The sequence below is a fragment of the Dipodomys merriami genome, unplaced genomic scaffold (assembly GCF_024711535.1).
Source record: "Dipodomys merriami isolate MVZ:Mamm:240054 unplaced genomic scaffold, mDipMer1.0.p SCAF_6, whole genome shotgun sequence".
Taxonomy (NCBI): domain Eukaryota; kingdom Metazoa; phylum Chordata; class Mammalia; order Rodentia; family Heteromyidae; genus Dipodomys; species Dipodomys merriami.
The window spans coordinates 6,086,990-6,103,959 of record NW_027206179.1 but is presented as its reverse complement, the minus strand read 5'-3'; the positions used below and the strand labels follow the sequence as shown (position 1 = coordinate 6,103,959).

The window sequence follows — 16,970 nt, the reverse complement described above, 5'->3', positions numbered from 1 at the left end:
TATAAAAGGCTAATAAAATAGAGAAATGCTCAACATTCTTGGCATCAAGGAAATGGAAAGATAATTTTATTTCACTCTTGTGACAATGTCTGTCATAGAGAATACAAATAACAAATGGTCATAAGAATGTAGGATCCACCTGTATCCCTAATTGAACCCATTGCAACAATGAGATGTACAAGACTTTTATGTTGAAAAATGAACTTTACAACTTTGGTGGGGGTGGGGGAGTGTGAGGGTGGGGAATGGGAAGGGATAGTAAAGGGAAACAAAGGAGGAGGTAACAATGCTTGATAAGAAAGGTACTCATCACCTTGTTCATTTAATTGTAACCCCTCTGTATGGTATTTTCACACAACTAAAAGGATGTAGGAAAGGAGACACTTAAACACTAATCATGAGGATGTAATTTCAGGTACACATTAAGGAAATCAGTATGTAGGTTCTTCCAGAACTTATAGATTTATGGCATGGACCAGTGCCACCATCTTGTGAGACTGAAGCCCATTGCATGCAGACATATACATATGTAAATAAATCCTAGGTCCAACTAATATATGGTACTAAGAACTTAAAAAATAAATGATAAAAATCATATGTAATGTAATATATACAAAAGTGTAAAAAAGGTCAGATAAATTTTTGTTGGATGAAATGAACCCCAAGGTAAGTATTCAAATGTTTTTTTCTTTCATTTGAATGTTTCTAACATATTTATAAGATGATTTTTTTGTTGCTGTGTATGTCCCTCCCCCATGGTATAACCGCTGCTCTCACTGTATTTGATGTTGGTATAATTTGTGGAGGGGAAGGGAAAAAAAACAAATCGTTTAAGTAGGGATACAGGTGGACCCATTGCCACAATGAGATGTACAAGTTGTCGAACTTTAAAACTTTGGCCTGGGCGGGGTGTGGGGGGGGTGGAGATTGGGGGGGAGATGGGAAGGGATGGGAAGGGGAAACAAAGGAGGAGGAGGAGGCAACAATGCTTGATAAGAAATGTACTCATTATCTTGCCCATTTAATTGTAATCCATCTATATGGTATTTTCACAAAAAAGTGTAAAAAAGCAGTGGCAATCTCATGAGAAAGGGTGTTACGTTTCCTCCTGCATTTTATTTTATTTTTTTATTTTTTTTTTTGTCGGTCGTGGGGCTTGAACTCTGGGCCTGGGCCCTGTCCCTCAGCTCTTCAGCTCAAGGCGAGCGCTCTACCCCTTGAGCTACAGCGCCACTTCCGGTTTTATGGTGGTTTATTGGAGATAGGAGTCTCGCGGTCTTTCCTGCCGGGGCTGGCTTTGAACCGCGATCCTCAGATCTCAGACTCCTGAGTAGCTAGGATTACAGGCGTGAGCCACCAGCGCCCGGCTCCTCCTGCATTTTAAAGTACAGATCTGATGAATATTTTCTGATACTCAGAGCGTGAATTTGCATAAGTGTACCATAACTTACATCCAGCACTACATTTTTGCATAGGGTGTGTTCACTGCCCTGAGCCATCTCAGATCTAAAGGGCCACTGAAGTCTCTGTATGGAATTTGGGTTTAACATATGTTGACAAATAAAAATCATATAGTTGGTTTTGATATTGATTTTTAGTTTGTCATTGAGAATAACTTCCTCTATTATATGTCCTCAGAAGGCTGCAACATGAAAATACCTACGTTAGCATGTTTAGTAATAAGTACTTGTTTGAGAGTGACAGTTCAGTATGCAAAAATGGGACTCAATTTCAGCATTGACTTTGAGTTACTGACATGTAATTGCTGGTTTCAGCAGCATCTTTGCTTCCTCAGGCAGTAGAAAATGGGTGCATTTCTGTAGGGTTCTGCACATGGAATTCCCATTGAAACCTGGCTGGATCAACCACCAATGTTCGGTGGCTGTTGTGACATGGTGTGTGTTAATAGAATCTCTGGATGTGATGCTCTCATAACTTTGGTTAACATCTCACAGACACAGACTCTTCAGAACATTTCACCATGCACAGCATATGGCATCCTCTTAGGCAATCCAGTTGCATCATCACAAATGGCTTTCATGAAAATAGTTTCCTGACACAGATGTTGGACAAAAACTATCCAAGATAACTTCATCTCTGGGGACTCACTCTCTGTGGTCTTAGATGGAATCATAGCACCTTGGCCAAAAGAAGGCAAATCCACAAACATGCTTTCTAACTCATGTTTTTCTCCTGGATGAAGGCCACAGATGTAGAGCCCCAGGATATGGTTTCTGGGGACTCACAAGAGGCTTTGATGGAAGATCAGCTACAGTATAGGTCTCTGGCAATAAAAAGATACATATGTACACATATGTGTGAATAAAGGTATCTGACACTGTGGGTCTCACTTCCAGCCAGAATTTCTGCTGGGCAGAGGATTCAGGGATGTACCTTATGACTTTCACACTCCTTCTTCTCCAGCTTCCCCTTTTTGTCAGATCATTGGCTGGCACTAGCTGCTTTTCTGCAATGAAGCATGGAGCACACATGGATGGAGATGTGATGATTGCTGGGTTTTTCCCTCTCTACACTTTGGGAATTGATCTTAGCAACAGTGAAGCTTCTAGGCAAGAAGAGAACATGCCGTAAGTAACTCATCATTTTATTTCCGTCTACTGTTATGTTCTGAGAATGGGCAATGGTTGAGCATACAATCAATGGTCTCTGTCTTTGCTACACTGACCTTCCATCTCTATTGCAGCAGGAATAGCTGTTTCTTTATTTTGTCTTGCATCTATTGTTGAGTGTTTTCCTGCCTGCTAGTAAGAAACAGGAGGAGGCAACAATGCTTGATAAGACATGTACTCATTACCGTGCTCATGTAATTGTAACCCTACTGTAAGGTATTTTCACAATAAAAAAAAGAAAATACTCTATTTCCTTCTATGTAGTTTCACCTTTCCAGGCTGGTAAATTCTTAACTTTACTGTAGCATCCTTGTATCTCCTCCATGCCAACGATCACTGCAGAAGATGAAATCATGTCCTTACAAACAACCTGAAATACTGCCACCTGTTCTGTACAAAAGGCTGCAGCCACATTTCCTTGCCCCTGAGGCCAGTAGTATGAGCAATTTCTATATTGATAGATCCCTTTTGAGGACATTGATAAACATTCTTATTGTATCTGGTGGCTCATGCCTGTGCTCTTAACTACCTACAGATCTGAGGTGGAGGTTTGAAGCCAGCCAAGGCTGGAAAATCTGTGAGACTTTGATTTCCAATTAGTACATTGCCTATTTAGTATTGTTACCTTCTCCTTTGTTTTTCCCCTGAAATACCTTCCCTGTCTATCTCCCTAACTTCATACCACCTCCTCCCTGGTGAAGTTATAAAATTCATTTTCAGTATAGTGTCCTGTACATTGCCTGTATTCTTTTTTTCCTCTGAGTGTATTTATTTACTATTTTTGCCAGTACCTGGGTTTGAACTCAGGGCTTGAACATTGTCCCTTAGCTTTTTTACTCAAAGCTAGCACTCTACAACTTGAGCCACAACTCTGTTTCCAACGTTCTGGTAGTTAATAGGCAAGCAGAGTCTCATGGGTTTGTCTGCCTAGGCACAGATACAAAGTGAAGTCTGGGCTGGGTTAGTAAATTTGGGGGGGCAGTTAGTATAATTTTATGCATGGACCACTGATGATTGGCTTGTTTTGCACTTTTGATTGTTTTTTTATGTCAAGGCTGATGTTCTACCACTTCATGGAGCTATGCCTCCATTTCTAGCTTTTTGTTGGTTAAATGGAGAGAAAGACTATCATTGAGTTTTCTGATGCTGTAGCCTTGACTTAGGATCCTTGGGTGTCAGCCTCCTGTTCAGCTAGCATTACAGGTATGAGCCACCAGCACAGGTAGTTTCAATTCCTTGAAGAATATCCAATCTTTAATTTTTAGATGCCATCACCAAAACTGCAATTTTTGCCTGGGTTGATAGTTATATTATGTTGTTTTGATTTGTATTGCCCTCATTACTCAAATGTTGGGACTTTTTTTGTATTGATTTTCCATTTGTACATTTTAATTTTTAAAGTGTCTACTCTTGTGTTTGTTCCTTGATTGGTTTTTTTTCCATCCCACTTTTGAGCATTTACCCAAAGGATCACAAACAAGATCATAACAAAGCTACCAGTACAACTATGTTTATCGCAGTATTATTTACCATAGCTAAGATACAGAACCAACCCAGATGCCCCTCAGTAGATGAATGGATCAAGAAAGTTTTATATATATATATATATATATATATGTATATATGCACACACACACACACACACACACACACACACACACACACACACACACACACACACACACACACACACACACACACACATAATGGAATCCCATGCCTTCATCAGAAAGAATGACATTGCCCCCTTTGGCAGGAAATGGAAAGACTTGGAAAAATTACATTAATTGAAGTAAGCCAGGCCCAAAGAAACATTGGTCCAATGGTTTCCCTTATTGCATTAACTAGTATATGTCTAGGACAAGCAGAAAAGGTAAAAACTCTGTACATATGACAAGATAAGTTGATGTTAAATAAAATTAGGCCCAAGATTAGGACCCAAGTGGTTTTTTTCTTGCTATTGTTTCTAATGTATATATAATGTACCATGTGAATTTTTTTGTTTCTTTTTATGATCCTTCTCCACACTATAACCCCTGATTTCACTGTATTTGATTTCAGTGCCCTCCATGTTGTACATACACTTCTCTAATTTGGGGAGGGGAAGGGAAAAAACAAAATGCTTAAATAGGGATACAGGTTGACCCATTGTAACAATAGGATGTACAACACACTACCTTAAAAACGAACTTTACAACTTTGGCAGGGTGTTGGGAGTAGTTGTGGAGTTGGGAGGTAAGTGATGGTAGGAAAAAACACAGGAGGATGTCACAATGCTTGATAGGCAATGTACTCATTATCTTGCTCATGTGATTTAAAGCACACAGAAATGTGGTGAGCTGGATGCCGGTGGCTCACACCTGTAATCCTACCTACTCAGGAGGCTGAGATCTGAGGATCTTGATTCAAAGCCAGTCTGGGAAGGAAAGTCCATGAGACCCTTACCTCCAGTAAACCACTCAGAAAACTGGAAGTGGTGCTGTGGCTCAAGAGGTAGAGCACTTCCCTTGAGCTGCAGAGCTGAGGGACAGCGCCCAGTTCCTGAATTAAAGCCCCATATCCAACCAAAAAATATCTGGCTAGTTTTTTTTGTCCTAGCCCACAATCTCTCCTGGAGAAAACTCAGTATGTTGATGAGAGATGGTTCATTCAGATATTTGTTAAAATGATCTAGGGATAAAAATCGACTAATTATCTGTGAGATCATAGGTTCCATCCATAGCACTCCAAAAACAAAAGAAAAGAAAGTATAAAAACTCATATATTGTTTTGTAGAATGGGAACTTCTATGTACAACTACTTAAAGATAATAAAATAAAAAGACAAGTTTCATACCTATTGTATCACTGATAAATGTTAAAGTTCTAAAATTGTAACAAAATAAATGTCTTTTAAAGATTATTATCCTTTTTATTTCTCACTGTGTGTAATTCTTAGAGCCCTGTATCATTTATCATATCTTAGTTTATTTACTTGTAGATTTATAGGCACATTTTAGGTGTTACAATGAGGGAAACCATGGAACTTACATTTCTTTGGGCCTGTCTCACATTCTTTTCTTAAGTCACCCAGGGCTATTGATGATGAATTGAGTTTTTTTGGAATTAATCTATAGTTTGGCCTTGAGTTTTTATTCGTTCATCCTTTCTAACTTTTTTTTTTAGGATGGCCAGGAAAAACATAAGCATTTTTTATTAAAATGTCTTAGGTGTTATTTGCATTTCTTTTAAAGTTATTTTGTATCCTTTTCTTTTTTTATTGTGAAAATACTGTACAGAGGGGTTACAATTACATGGGCAAGATAATGTAAAGTTTGTTTTCAACATAACGACTTGTACATCTCATTGTTGCTATGGGTCCACCTGTATCCCTATTTAAACGATTTGTTTTTCCCCTTCACCTCCACAAATTATACCGACATCAAATACAGTGAAAGCAGGGGTTATACTGTGGGGGAGGGACATACAAAGCAACAAAGAATTAATCTTATAAATGTGTTAGAAACAATTGCATGAAAGAAAAAAAAACATTTGAATATATATCTTAGGATTCATTTCCCTAACATCACCTTATTGGACCTTTTCTGCTTGACTCAGACATATACTAGATATTGCAAATAAGGGAAACCATGGGACCTATGTTTCTTTGGGCCTGGCTTATTTCACTTAATATGATTTTTTCCAAGTCTTTCCATTTCCTAACAAATGGGGCAATGTCATTCTTTCTGATGGATGCCTAGAATTCTATTGCATATATATACCACATTTTCTTGATCCATCATCTACTGAGGGGCATCTGTGTTGGTTCCATATCTTAGCTATAGTAAATAGTGCTGCAATAAACATAGTTGTGCTGGTAGCTTTAGTGTGGTCTTGTTTGTAAACATTTGGATAAATATCCAAAAGTGGGATTACTCGGAATTTTCTGCATTTCCATTCCCATTCATTGTTGATAGATCACTTCTGATTCCTGCCATTATATAACTTCTTCAGGTTTATTGAAGCTTCTTCCACACTTTCTCTCCTTTATTGAGTTCATTGGTAGTGACTTTTGATTTCTGGATTATAAGATTTCGTTTGTCTGTTATAGATTTTGTGCTACTTAGGAAGCTCAAAGAGGATTACAGCAGGATATTTTAGAATGATGACAACTATCCCGGCTGAAGAGGATGAAAAAAAAGAGACAATATACAAGAAATATTGGGAGATGATCAAATACATAAGTGGATATACAGTAATGTTTTAATGAAATCTTTCATTTAACTTTTAATAAAACTTTTTCATTTACTACTTTACAGTAAAATATTAAAGACATACAAATGAAAATTGCAACTGCATTGTAGTCTTCCCATCATTTATAATAATTTTACACTGTTCTATAGTAAATACTAGATACACCAATAATTTTTCCCACTTCATAAGAATTATATGTATGATTTCTCTAGCACATTTGCAATGTTAGAACAATCTCAGGTTACTTGTATAGTCACTTTTACCAATAATTTTGATACATTTTGTTTTATTTAGGTTGCTGCACCATTTTGTTGAAAAGAGTATTTTTCTTTCAATCTTTATTTTAGCCAGTTTATCAAATATTAAATGGCTATATGTCTGTGGGTTCGATTCCAGGTCTTCTAATCTGTTCCATTTTCATCTGACCTATTTTGTGCTGCCACTAAACTGTTTTAAGTACCATGGTTCTGTAATTGAGTTTGAAGTTTGGTATTGTTATTCCATCTACAATGTTCCACTAGCTAAGACTTGCCTTGCTTTTCAGGATCTTTTGTTATTTGAATTTTTTGGCTGCTCTCTTCATATCTTTAAACAAATTTGTTGGGGTTTTAATGGATATTGCATTGAATTTGTAATTTGCTTTGGGCAGTATTTCATTTTCACAATGTTAAATCTTCCAATCCAGGAGCTCTCAGATTATCTTTCCATCCTCTTAAGACTTCTTCAATTTTGTTTTTGAATTTTTTAAACTTTTCACTATAGAGGTCCTTCACCTCTTTGGTTAACTCCTAGGTATTTTGTATTTTTTAATTCTATTTCAAATGGAGTTTCTTTTCTGATTTCAGCCTTGATCTTCTTGATAATGGCATAAAAATGGTATTGATTTTTGTGGGTTGATTTATACCTGGCTATTTTGACAAAGTTTTGGATCAACTCTGTAAGCTGTGAAAGGAAATTTTGGAGTCCTTCAACTACAGGATCATGCCATCTTTAAAAAGGGATAGTTTTACTTCTTCCATATTTGCATTCCCTGCATGGTTTTCTCTTGCCTATTTTGCTTGCTAGGAATTCCAGTACTATGTTGAAGAGAATAGAGAGAGTATATATTCTCTTATTTCTGATATTAGAGGAAATACCTTTAGTTTTTCACCATTAATCATAACACTGACTCTATATTTCTCATACACACATGGAATGGTCCATGGATCCTAGCTTCTCCAGAGCTTTCATTATAATGAGGTGATAATCATGTAGCTGTTGTCCTAACTTCTGTTGATCTGTTGTAATATGTAATTAACTGATATCTGTTAACCTAGCTTTTCATCCCTGAGATAAATCCCATTCAATCATCATGTATGATCTTCTTGATCATTTTCTAAATTTTGTGGAGGAGTGTTACAACAATATACATCAAGGAGATAGGTCTAAAATTCTCTTTCCTTCATGAGTCCCTTTCTAATTTGGGGATAAGTGTAACAATGGCATCATAGAATGAGTTTGGCAGTGTTCCTTCCTATGCTATTTCAATGAAGAGTTTGAATGAGTATTGGTGATAATTCTCCTTCAAAAGTCTTACAGAATTTGGTTGTGAAGCCATCAGGTCTTGGGCTCTTCCTGGAAGGTCAGTTATTGCCAATTCAACCTCATTGCTTTTGCTGGGTCTGTTTATTAAGTTTATGTCTACCTGATTCAGTTTGGGTATATAGGAATATATCCATTTCTTCCTGATTATTATATTTGTTGCCAAGAGGCTTATAAAGTATTCCCTTAGAATATTCTGAATTTTGTTGGATCTGTGGTGATTCCCCCCTGTAATCTCTAATATTATTTATTTGGGTGTCTTTCTCTTTTATTTAATTAATTTGGGTAGAGTCCTGTCAATGCTGTAAATTTTTTCAAATAATCAACTTTTGTTTTTACAGATTATTTGCATTTTAAGTCTCTAATTCATTTAATTATACTCTAATTATTTTCTTCTGTGTACTTGTTTTGAGTTTTACTTGCTCTGGTTTGTCTAAAAGCTCGAGTTGCATCATTAGGGTATTGCTTTGAGATTTTTCTAATTTGTTGGTGCAAGCATATGGATATCAATTTTCCTCTGAGTACTATCTTGCTGTTTCCCAAAGGATTTGTTATTTTGTGTCTTCATTTTATTTGAATCCTGAAAATCATTAAACTTCACCTCTTATCTCCTTGATGACCTACTGATTCTCAACAATAAATTATTCTGTTTCCATGAGTTTGAGTATTTTCTTTGATGGTTTCTGCTGTTGAGCTCTACTTTTATTTTGTTATGATCTAACAAGGACAGGGTCTATATTCTTGTGTGTACACACACACACACACACACACACACACACACACACACACACACATATATGTATATATATATATATATATGTCGGTGGTGTGGCCATCAAAGTCATAACTTTTGAAATATTCCTTCTAAATTTCTATGTTCATTATGCAGGTTTATCTTGAAGAACTATCAGCTTGTGTTGGCCTTGGCTTTTGCTATTGAGGAGATCAACAAAAACCCTGAACTTTTACATAACTTGACTCTGGGATTTGATATCTATGATGTTTACTTCGAAGTTTGGGCAGTATTTAAGAATCCCTTCATTTGGCTCTTTGGGAAATACAAGATTCCAAACTACTCCTGTAGAAGAGACAGCAAGTCTATAGCAGTACTAACAGGACCATTGGGAATAACATCTGCCCGCATTGGGACATTGCTGGAACTCTACAGATTTCCACAGGTGAAGGTGAACTTAGTGGGGGAATATAAAAATGTCTCATTTGGTGCTATTCCAGATGTTAGGAGAGAATGATAAGAGCCTGGTGTTATGAACCTATCAGATTTTGTGGTATCAAAGAGTAAGTATGCAAAGATAGGAAGATATGTATATTCCCACTTTTTGGAAAATGAGATGGAAAAATCACAGAAACAAATGGATTATTTATTATTTCAAGTGTAATCAATAATTTAAAAAGACAAAAAGTGCAAAATGACTTTGATGTGTGGACATATGCTGAGCAGAGTATTGGTGACTCACACTTATAATCCCAGCTATTCTGGAATTTTTTATCTCCAATTAACCAGCAAAACCAGTAAAAAAAAGTGTGTTTCAAGTGGTAGAACACCAACATTGAGGACAAAAACCACGGGAATGCATGAGGCCTGAGTTCATTCCCTTGTCCTGGCATGCATGTGCACACACACACACACACACACACACAAACACACAGGTGCATGTGGACAAGATATTATGTTGAATGACATGTCAGGCTCAGAATGATAAAGGGGAGATATGTTCTCTCATATGGGAAAGATAGAACTAAAATAATAACATGTCATATATAATAAATATGATAATGTATAGCCATTTATATATATGTATATATATATATATACATGATTAATTGGAGTAAAGTATGGCATATATGGGGGTTGAATTCCATGGAATAACCATTTCTGATCTACTGAATATAAAAATATGAACACTAGGAAGCTGAAGCATATCTTCTCTGAGGGGGTTAGTTGTAACAGGAAAAAGTCAAAAGAATTGGGAATGTATGAAGAAAAACATAATGTTAAATGTACATATGTGAAAATAGAATTAGGAAATCAGGGAATTGGTTGGGCTGATAGACATGAGAGTAGTTAATGGAAATGGTGACAAAGACCAAGAGACATACAAATAAATTGATATTTTGTACAAATATTGATTTTTTTCTCAAAAACTAAAACAAAAATGTACCTTTCACCTAATTCAACTGGTTCTTCACATACTTGAAGATTAAAATTGTGATGGATGGCAATCTTCTCATTCATGGAGTATCCAATTTTGTTTCCATTTAGTTTACCTTTGGGCCTTTTGATCATGCCTTGAGTGACCATAAGCAGTTTCCTGCTCTCTATCAGATGGCCCCAAAGGACACATCAATAGCCACTGCCATGGTCTCCTTACTGCTTCACTTCAACTGGAACTGGGTGGGACTGTTGACATCAGAGGATGAGAATGGTTTGTGGGTTCTTGTTAAATTGAAAGAAGAAATGGTCAAGAACAGAGTTTGCATTGCCTATGAGCTAGTGATCTCAAGTAAAACCATCTCACAGATGTTCAATTTAATGAAAATATATAATCAGATAAATAAATCTTCAGCAAATGTCCTCATGATATATGGTGATAATGAGTCACTACTAGATTTAATGATGTGTTATGAGCAAATTTTAATAAAAGGAAAAGTTTGCCTCATGAACTCACATTGGGATTTAACCACGAGAAAGAACTATTTCATGCTAGGCTCATTCCATGTACCTCTCATTTTTTCACACCATCATGCAGATGTTTCTGGATTCACAGATTTTATCAAGGCAGTTAATCCTTCCAAATATCCAGAAGACTTTGTTCTTGCTAGGCTGTGGTTTGTGTCTTTTAATTGTTCTGATTCCAAGACTGACTGTGTAAAATGGGACAATTGTCTTCATGATGCCTCTTTGGATTGGTTGCCTGGGAATATTTTTGACAGGACTATGTCTGGAGACAGTTATCATATATACAATGCTGTTTACACTGTGGCCCAGGTTCTCCATGAGATGCTTCTTCATCAAACAGAAGTTCAAACAATGGGAAGTAGTAAAGAGACACTGCCTTCCCCTGCACAGGTAATTTCTTCTATATTTCAGTGCACACACCATGAGCAAAGACACTTCCTAGAGGATTTCTTACTGTATAAAATTAAATATTTCAGGTGTTTTTCAAAACCCAGTAAAGTATGGGTGAAATTTTGGTGAGAAACTCTATACATGTGTTCATTGCTCTTAAGAAAAAATAGGCCAGGTCAGTAACAAGGATAAAATATATACCATGGATAGTATTTTTGAATATATACATATATATATACACCTATAAACACATACACATACATACATACATGTATTTCTTGTTTAGTGTTAGAATTCAGTTAAGCTTTTCTTGTTTAGTGTTAGAATTCAGTTAAGCTTTTCTTGGAGCTTGAGCTTAGGGTGTGGATGCTGTCTCTGTGTCTTTTTGTGCTCAAGGATAATGCTCTACTACTTGAGCCACAGTAGTACTTTTGTCATATTCTGAGTGGTTTATTGATGATAAGTGTCTCATGGACTTTTTCTCTGGCCTGCTTTCAAATCACGATCCTCGGATCTTAGCTTCTTGAGTAGATAGGATTACAGTTGTGAGCCACAAACACCTGGCTTATGAATTCAGCTAGTTACAAATAACCTTAACATGCTCATAGCTACTGTTTTCAAAAGTGTAAATTCCGTGTTTCCCTGAATTACTTCAGTACTTGCAGAGGATGACCTACCAAACAGCATTTTTTAATCCATATTTTCATAAGTCATCTCTTTTCATTCAATTTTGGTATAAAAAGTTCAGCAAGCTCAAAAAATAATTCATTAAAATATGGAGGTAGGTAACTGAAAAATTGTCTTATTCATGGCTATTTGTCTGGTCTTGATTTCTCCAGAAAAAGGCCTTCTACTCCTCTTCTGAGTGACAAGGATTCAGGAGGGTTATTGTTATTCCTCAATAGATTTTCTTATGGAATACTTCATTGCTGTCTATGCTATTCTAGAATTCAGAATTGGAGATTAAAGGCAACTAGGAGTTTTCTTCACCATATAATGATGCATCTCTTTTAGTTGCACCTTTTCCTAAAGAACATACAATTTTACAATCCTGCTGGAGATGAAATAATTTTGGATGAGAAAACAAAATTAGAGCCAGAGTATGACATTCTGAACATATGGAATTTTCCGGAAGGTCTTCAACTTACAGTGAAAGTAGGAAAGTTTTCTCCATATGCTCTGCATGGTAATCAACTGTCTTTATCTGAAAATATGGTAGAGTGGGCCATAGGTACTACAGAGGTGAGTTGGATCTAATCCCAACGACTTTAAGGACATACATATAAGCAAAATTTACCCTTGAGATTTATACCTGGTTGAGTGTCAGCTTTCTCCCATAATGCTAACAACTCAGATATCTGAAATGTGAATATCATGGTTTAAAGTCAGTCCAAACAAGAAAGTTTGGACTTACCTCCAGTTAACTACAAAAATCTGGAAGTGGAGCTATGGATCAAGTGGTAGAGTGTTAATCTTGAGCAAAAAACTGAGGGTCAATGTCCAGTTCTTGGGTTCAAACCCTGCAATCAGCACCAACACATTACAGGTGTTTCTAAATATTGACTTATCATATTATCATAAAACATAAATTGTTCATTTCTTATTGGTTCCTAACATTATGATAACTTATGAGAAGAATCACTTTATGTGGTTGAGAGGTTTCTTTGCTCACTTGTGTGGATGGAGGTTTCATTAAATGGTTAGTTGACCTGTTACTTGGGCATCTTTGGTGAGAGTAATCATTGAATATGTCTGTGAGAAGATAGTGTCTTTATGGCCACTGGAAAATGAAGAGGAAGATAGGATGGCCCTGGGGTTCACACAACCCTCTGAAAGAGATGTTTCCTCCTTGCTCTTCCCCACATCACAGATGAGTAGGAGACAACATATACTGACATGAATTGAAGGAATTTCTACAGGCATCTATACTGGGTCTGACTTTCTCACCATTAGTTTCCACCTTTTAAAGATCCCATTTTTTTAAATAGTTCAACAGGTTAGAAATAAAAGTTGTAGCACAAAAGCCTTTTGTAATCATGATATATGGTTTCGATTACCGAATTTAATTAATCAACTTCACTTACCTGCTTAGAAACATTATTCTTATTAATACAATTCTTTAAAACAATGCACTTTTTGGAGTGTTAGTTACTGACACAGAACTGATTTTCCTCAGACTCCTCACTCTGCCTGCAGTGAGAGTTGTGGTCCTGGATTCAGGACATCTCGTCAAGAGGAAAAGGCTGCTTGTTGTTTTGATTGTAATCTTTGCCCAGAGAATGAGATTGCTAATGGAACAGGTAAGTCCATGACTTATGAAGAAATTGTTCATCTCTCCTTTGTTTTTGTCAATCCAACCATGTCAGTGCAAAAGTTGCATCTTAGGACTATCAATCTTGTTTTCTTCTCAGTGTTAAGAATTAAAATTTATGATGTAGTTAGTTGTATTGCTAGTTGGAGTATGGCAGATCAGGGCTTTGAGTTACATCTATAATAATACTTTCTAGTCTAGTGCAGGCAAAGTTATCTCCAGGAATTCCTCTTATCTCTAATAATTAAGACAAGTGTAAACATGACATTAAACACAAGTCTTATTGAGAACATTGATCATCTTGAAAATTACACACACAAAAAACATGGATCATGCATAGATTCATTTCTCTGTACTCAGAGACAGAGCAAGAGCTCAGAAAGGGGGATTCCATTTAATAAGGAAGCATGAATATAGAGTGTCCAAGAGTGTTTTCTCTGTTTCTACAGATTCATAGATGAGTTGGATAGAGCAATATAATGAAATGAATTCAAGGACGTTTCCACAGGAACAAAATTAATCTTTACAGAGATGTGTAGGAAATTGAAAGCTGCATTATGTACAATTTTCAGTAAGATTACAGTAAGCTGCAAAATTTTGTTAGTGTGAGCAAAAGTGTAGAAAATTGTTATTAGTATATTAGAATATTCCAAATAGCACATTAACAATACTTGTGATAATACTTGGAGGAAAAAATAGCTGAACAAAAAAGTCTGAATACTGAAGAAGTTGGTTTAGCAAAGAAAGAAAATTGATTTTTTGACAGTCAGTTTTGGAACTATGGTAGATTATGTTAGGATTACATCTAAGTAAACAATTTGCTAATATCTTTGAAAAAAAGGAAGCTCAAACCAAGAACTAATGGCACTTTACACTTCTTATCAGATATGGACCAGTGTGTGAAGTGTCCAGATCATCAGTATGCTAACACACAGAGAACACAGTGCCTCCTGAGAGCTGCAAGTTTCCTGGCTTTTGGAGATCCTTTGGGCATGGCTCTGGCCTTCATGGCTCTTTGCTTCTCTATGCTCACTGCTGTTGTTCTTGGGATGTTTTTGAAACACCATGACACTGCCATTGTCAAGGCCAATAACAGGGCTCTCAGCTACATCCTACTCATCTCCCTCATCTTCTGTTTTCTCTGCTCCTTGCTGTTTCTTGGCCGACCCAACACAGTCACCTGCATCCTGCAGCAAATTGCCTTTGGAATTGTGTTTACTATGGCTATTTCCACAGTGTTGGCCAAAACAGTTACTGTGGTTCTGGCTTTCAAGGCCACTTCCCCAGGGAGAATGATGAGGTGGCTGCTGGTATCAGGGGCTCCTAACTTCATCATCCCTATCTGCACCCTCATCCAGGTGACTCTCTGTGGACTCTGGCTGGGAACCTCTCCTCCTTTTGTGGACACCGATGCACACTCTGAACATGGCCATGTCATCATCCTGTGCAACAAGGGCTCCCTCACTGCCTTCTACTGTGTCCTAGGATACCTTGGCTTTCTGGCCCTGTCCAGCTTCACCATGGCTTTTCTGGCTAGGAACCTGCCTGACACCTTCAATGAGGCCAAGTTCCTGACTTTCAGCATGCTGGTGTTCTGCAGTGTGTGGCTCACCTTCCTGCCTGTCTACCACAGTGCCAAGGGGAAGGTCATGGTGGCTGTGGAGGTCTTCTCCATCTTGGCCTCTGGTGCAGGACTCCTAGGCTGCATTTTTGCCCCAAAGTGTTACAACATCTTGTTAATGCCAAATAGAAATTCTCTGCATGACTTTAGGGATAAAAGACATAGTAGAAGAAGTAAGCCTTCTTAAGATTGAACTCATGTTTGATTAGTATATAGAAGGTCTGATCTAAATCTCTAGCAAATTTTCATTGTCATTTTCATTTGTATGATGAGGTTTTTACCTCAGTGAATAAAGGTCAATTGTTTCTTTTTCTAGTTGTGGTAGTCTGAAGCAGTGGTGATCACCTTTTAAAAGTGATTTTTTTCCTCATATAATTTGGTTCTTCCTATTTGTTTTGCACTTAACCCTATTATCCCCTCTTGTTGGTGTCTTTTCACTATTGTCTTTCTCAGTCACTTTTCTAGATTTTTAGTTATATTGAATTCCTGTCTGCATACTACCATGTTTCAAAATCTTCTAATGCATTTCCTTACGCTTTTTGTTTACAAAGTTTCATCTTTTTATGTTAGCCTTAGAGATTGTTTTGTTTAATACTAATACTAATACTATTCTTAATCACATATTTTTCTTTTGCAATAATCCTAAATCTCCATCATAGGAAGTTTCTCTCTATGTCTTTCTTGGTCTGGCCTTTGGCCATTTTCCTCCTTCCCTCTCCTCCTCCTTCCCCTCTCTGTTCTTTCCTCCTATGGCTTTTGGAACAGATTGCATAAGATAAAAAATGCCCTTAATTTAATGTTACAATGTTAAGTTAATTTTTTACTTTTCTCTTAAGATTGAATTTTGTAATGCATAGTAATTTGTTCCTCCATGTCTGGAGACACCTTTCAATTTATTGTTGCCGAATCACTACTTATTAACATTATTTCTTGTAGTTTTATCACTTTCTAATAAAAGATAAATGTTAAAACATGAACATTTTTATCTGTAGAATTCTGAATGTCTTAATTTGATAGGGAATGTATTACTTATTGTGTCAACTAGTTTGATTTAGTAGGTTCTATACTATCTTTACGTAATCACATATAAACACATATAATCACATATAAAGACATATAAACACAATAACATCCATATCTTATCTCTTCCAGTGATTATTACATGTTTCTTCTGACATTAATTACATTTATTTATGCATGCTTAAACTCTGGTTTAGACTGTTCCATACCTTTCTCACTTAAGGCTGCTTTACCACTAGAGCCACTGGTACATTTCTAGCTCTTTGGACTTTAATTGGAAATAAGTATCTCAGCCACTTTCCTGCCCAGGCTGACTTTGAAACACTTCTCACATTTGCATTTCTAATAGATAACTACTGACAAGAGGTTTCTATTAAATTTTTCTTGAAAACACAACAGTGTGTTGGTTAAAAAAATATTGTGTATGTGTTCTTTTGAGGACATGCTGTCTAACAAATGAAAATGTAATTAGATTTCCAACTTCCTT

The 16,970-nt window shown here is 36.6% G+C and overlaps 1 protein-coding gene across 1 annotated transcript; it reads left to right on the top strand.

Moving 5' to 3' along the window:
• Window positions 1-654: 654 nt before the first annotated feature.
• LOC138813723 (vomeronasal type-2 receptor 116-like) lies at window positions 655-15,650 on the top strand. The gene is made up of 8 exons (XM_070002105.1): window positions 655-666; window positions 2,204-2,274; window positions 2,442-2,588; window positions 9,333-9,621; window positions 10,725-11,531; window positions 12,546-12,773; window positions 13,708-13,831; window positions 14,728-15,650. Exons 1-8 carry the CDS (start codon window positions 655-657, stop codon window positions 15,648-15,650), a joined length of 2,601 nt encoding a protein of 866 aa, XP_069858206.1.
• Window positions 15,651-16,970: the final 1,320 nt, after the last annotated feature.

Coding starts and splice junctions, on each gene's coding strand:
- LOC138813723 (XM_070002105.1), top strand. Junction 9,622..10,724: donor AACTCTACAGATTTCCACAG/GTGAAGGTGAAC, acceptor GTTTCCATTTAG/TTTACCTTTGGGCCTTTTGA. Junction 11,532..12,545: donor CACTGCCTTCCCCTGCACAG/GTAATTTCTTCT, acceptor CATCTCTTTTAG/TTGCACCTTTTCCTAAAGAA.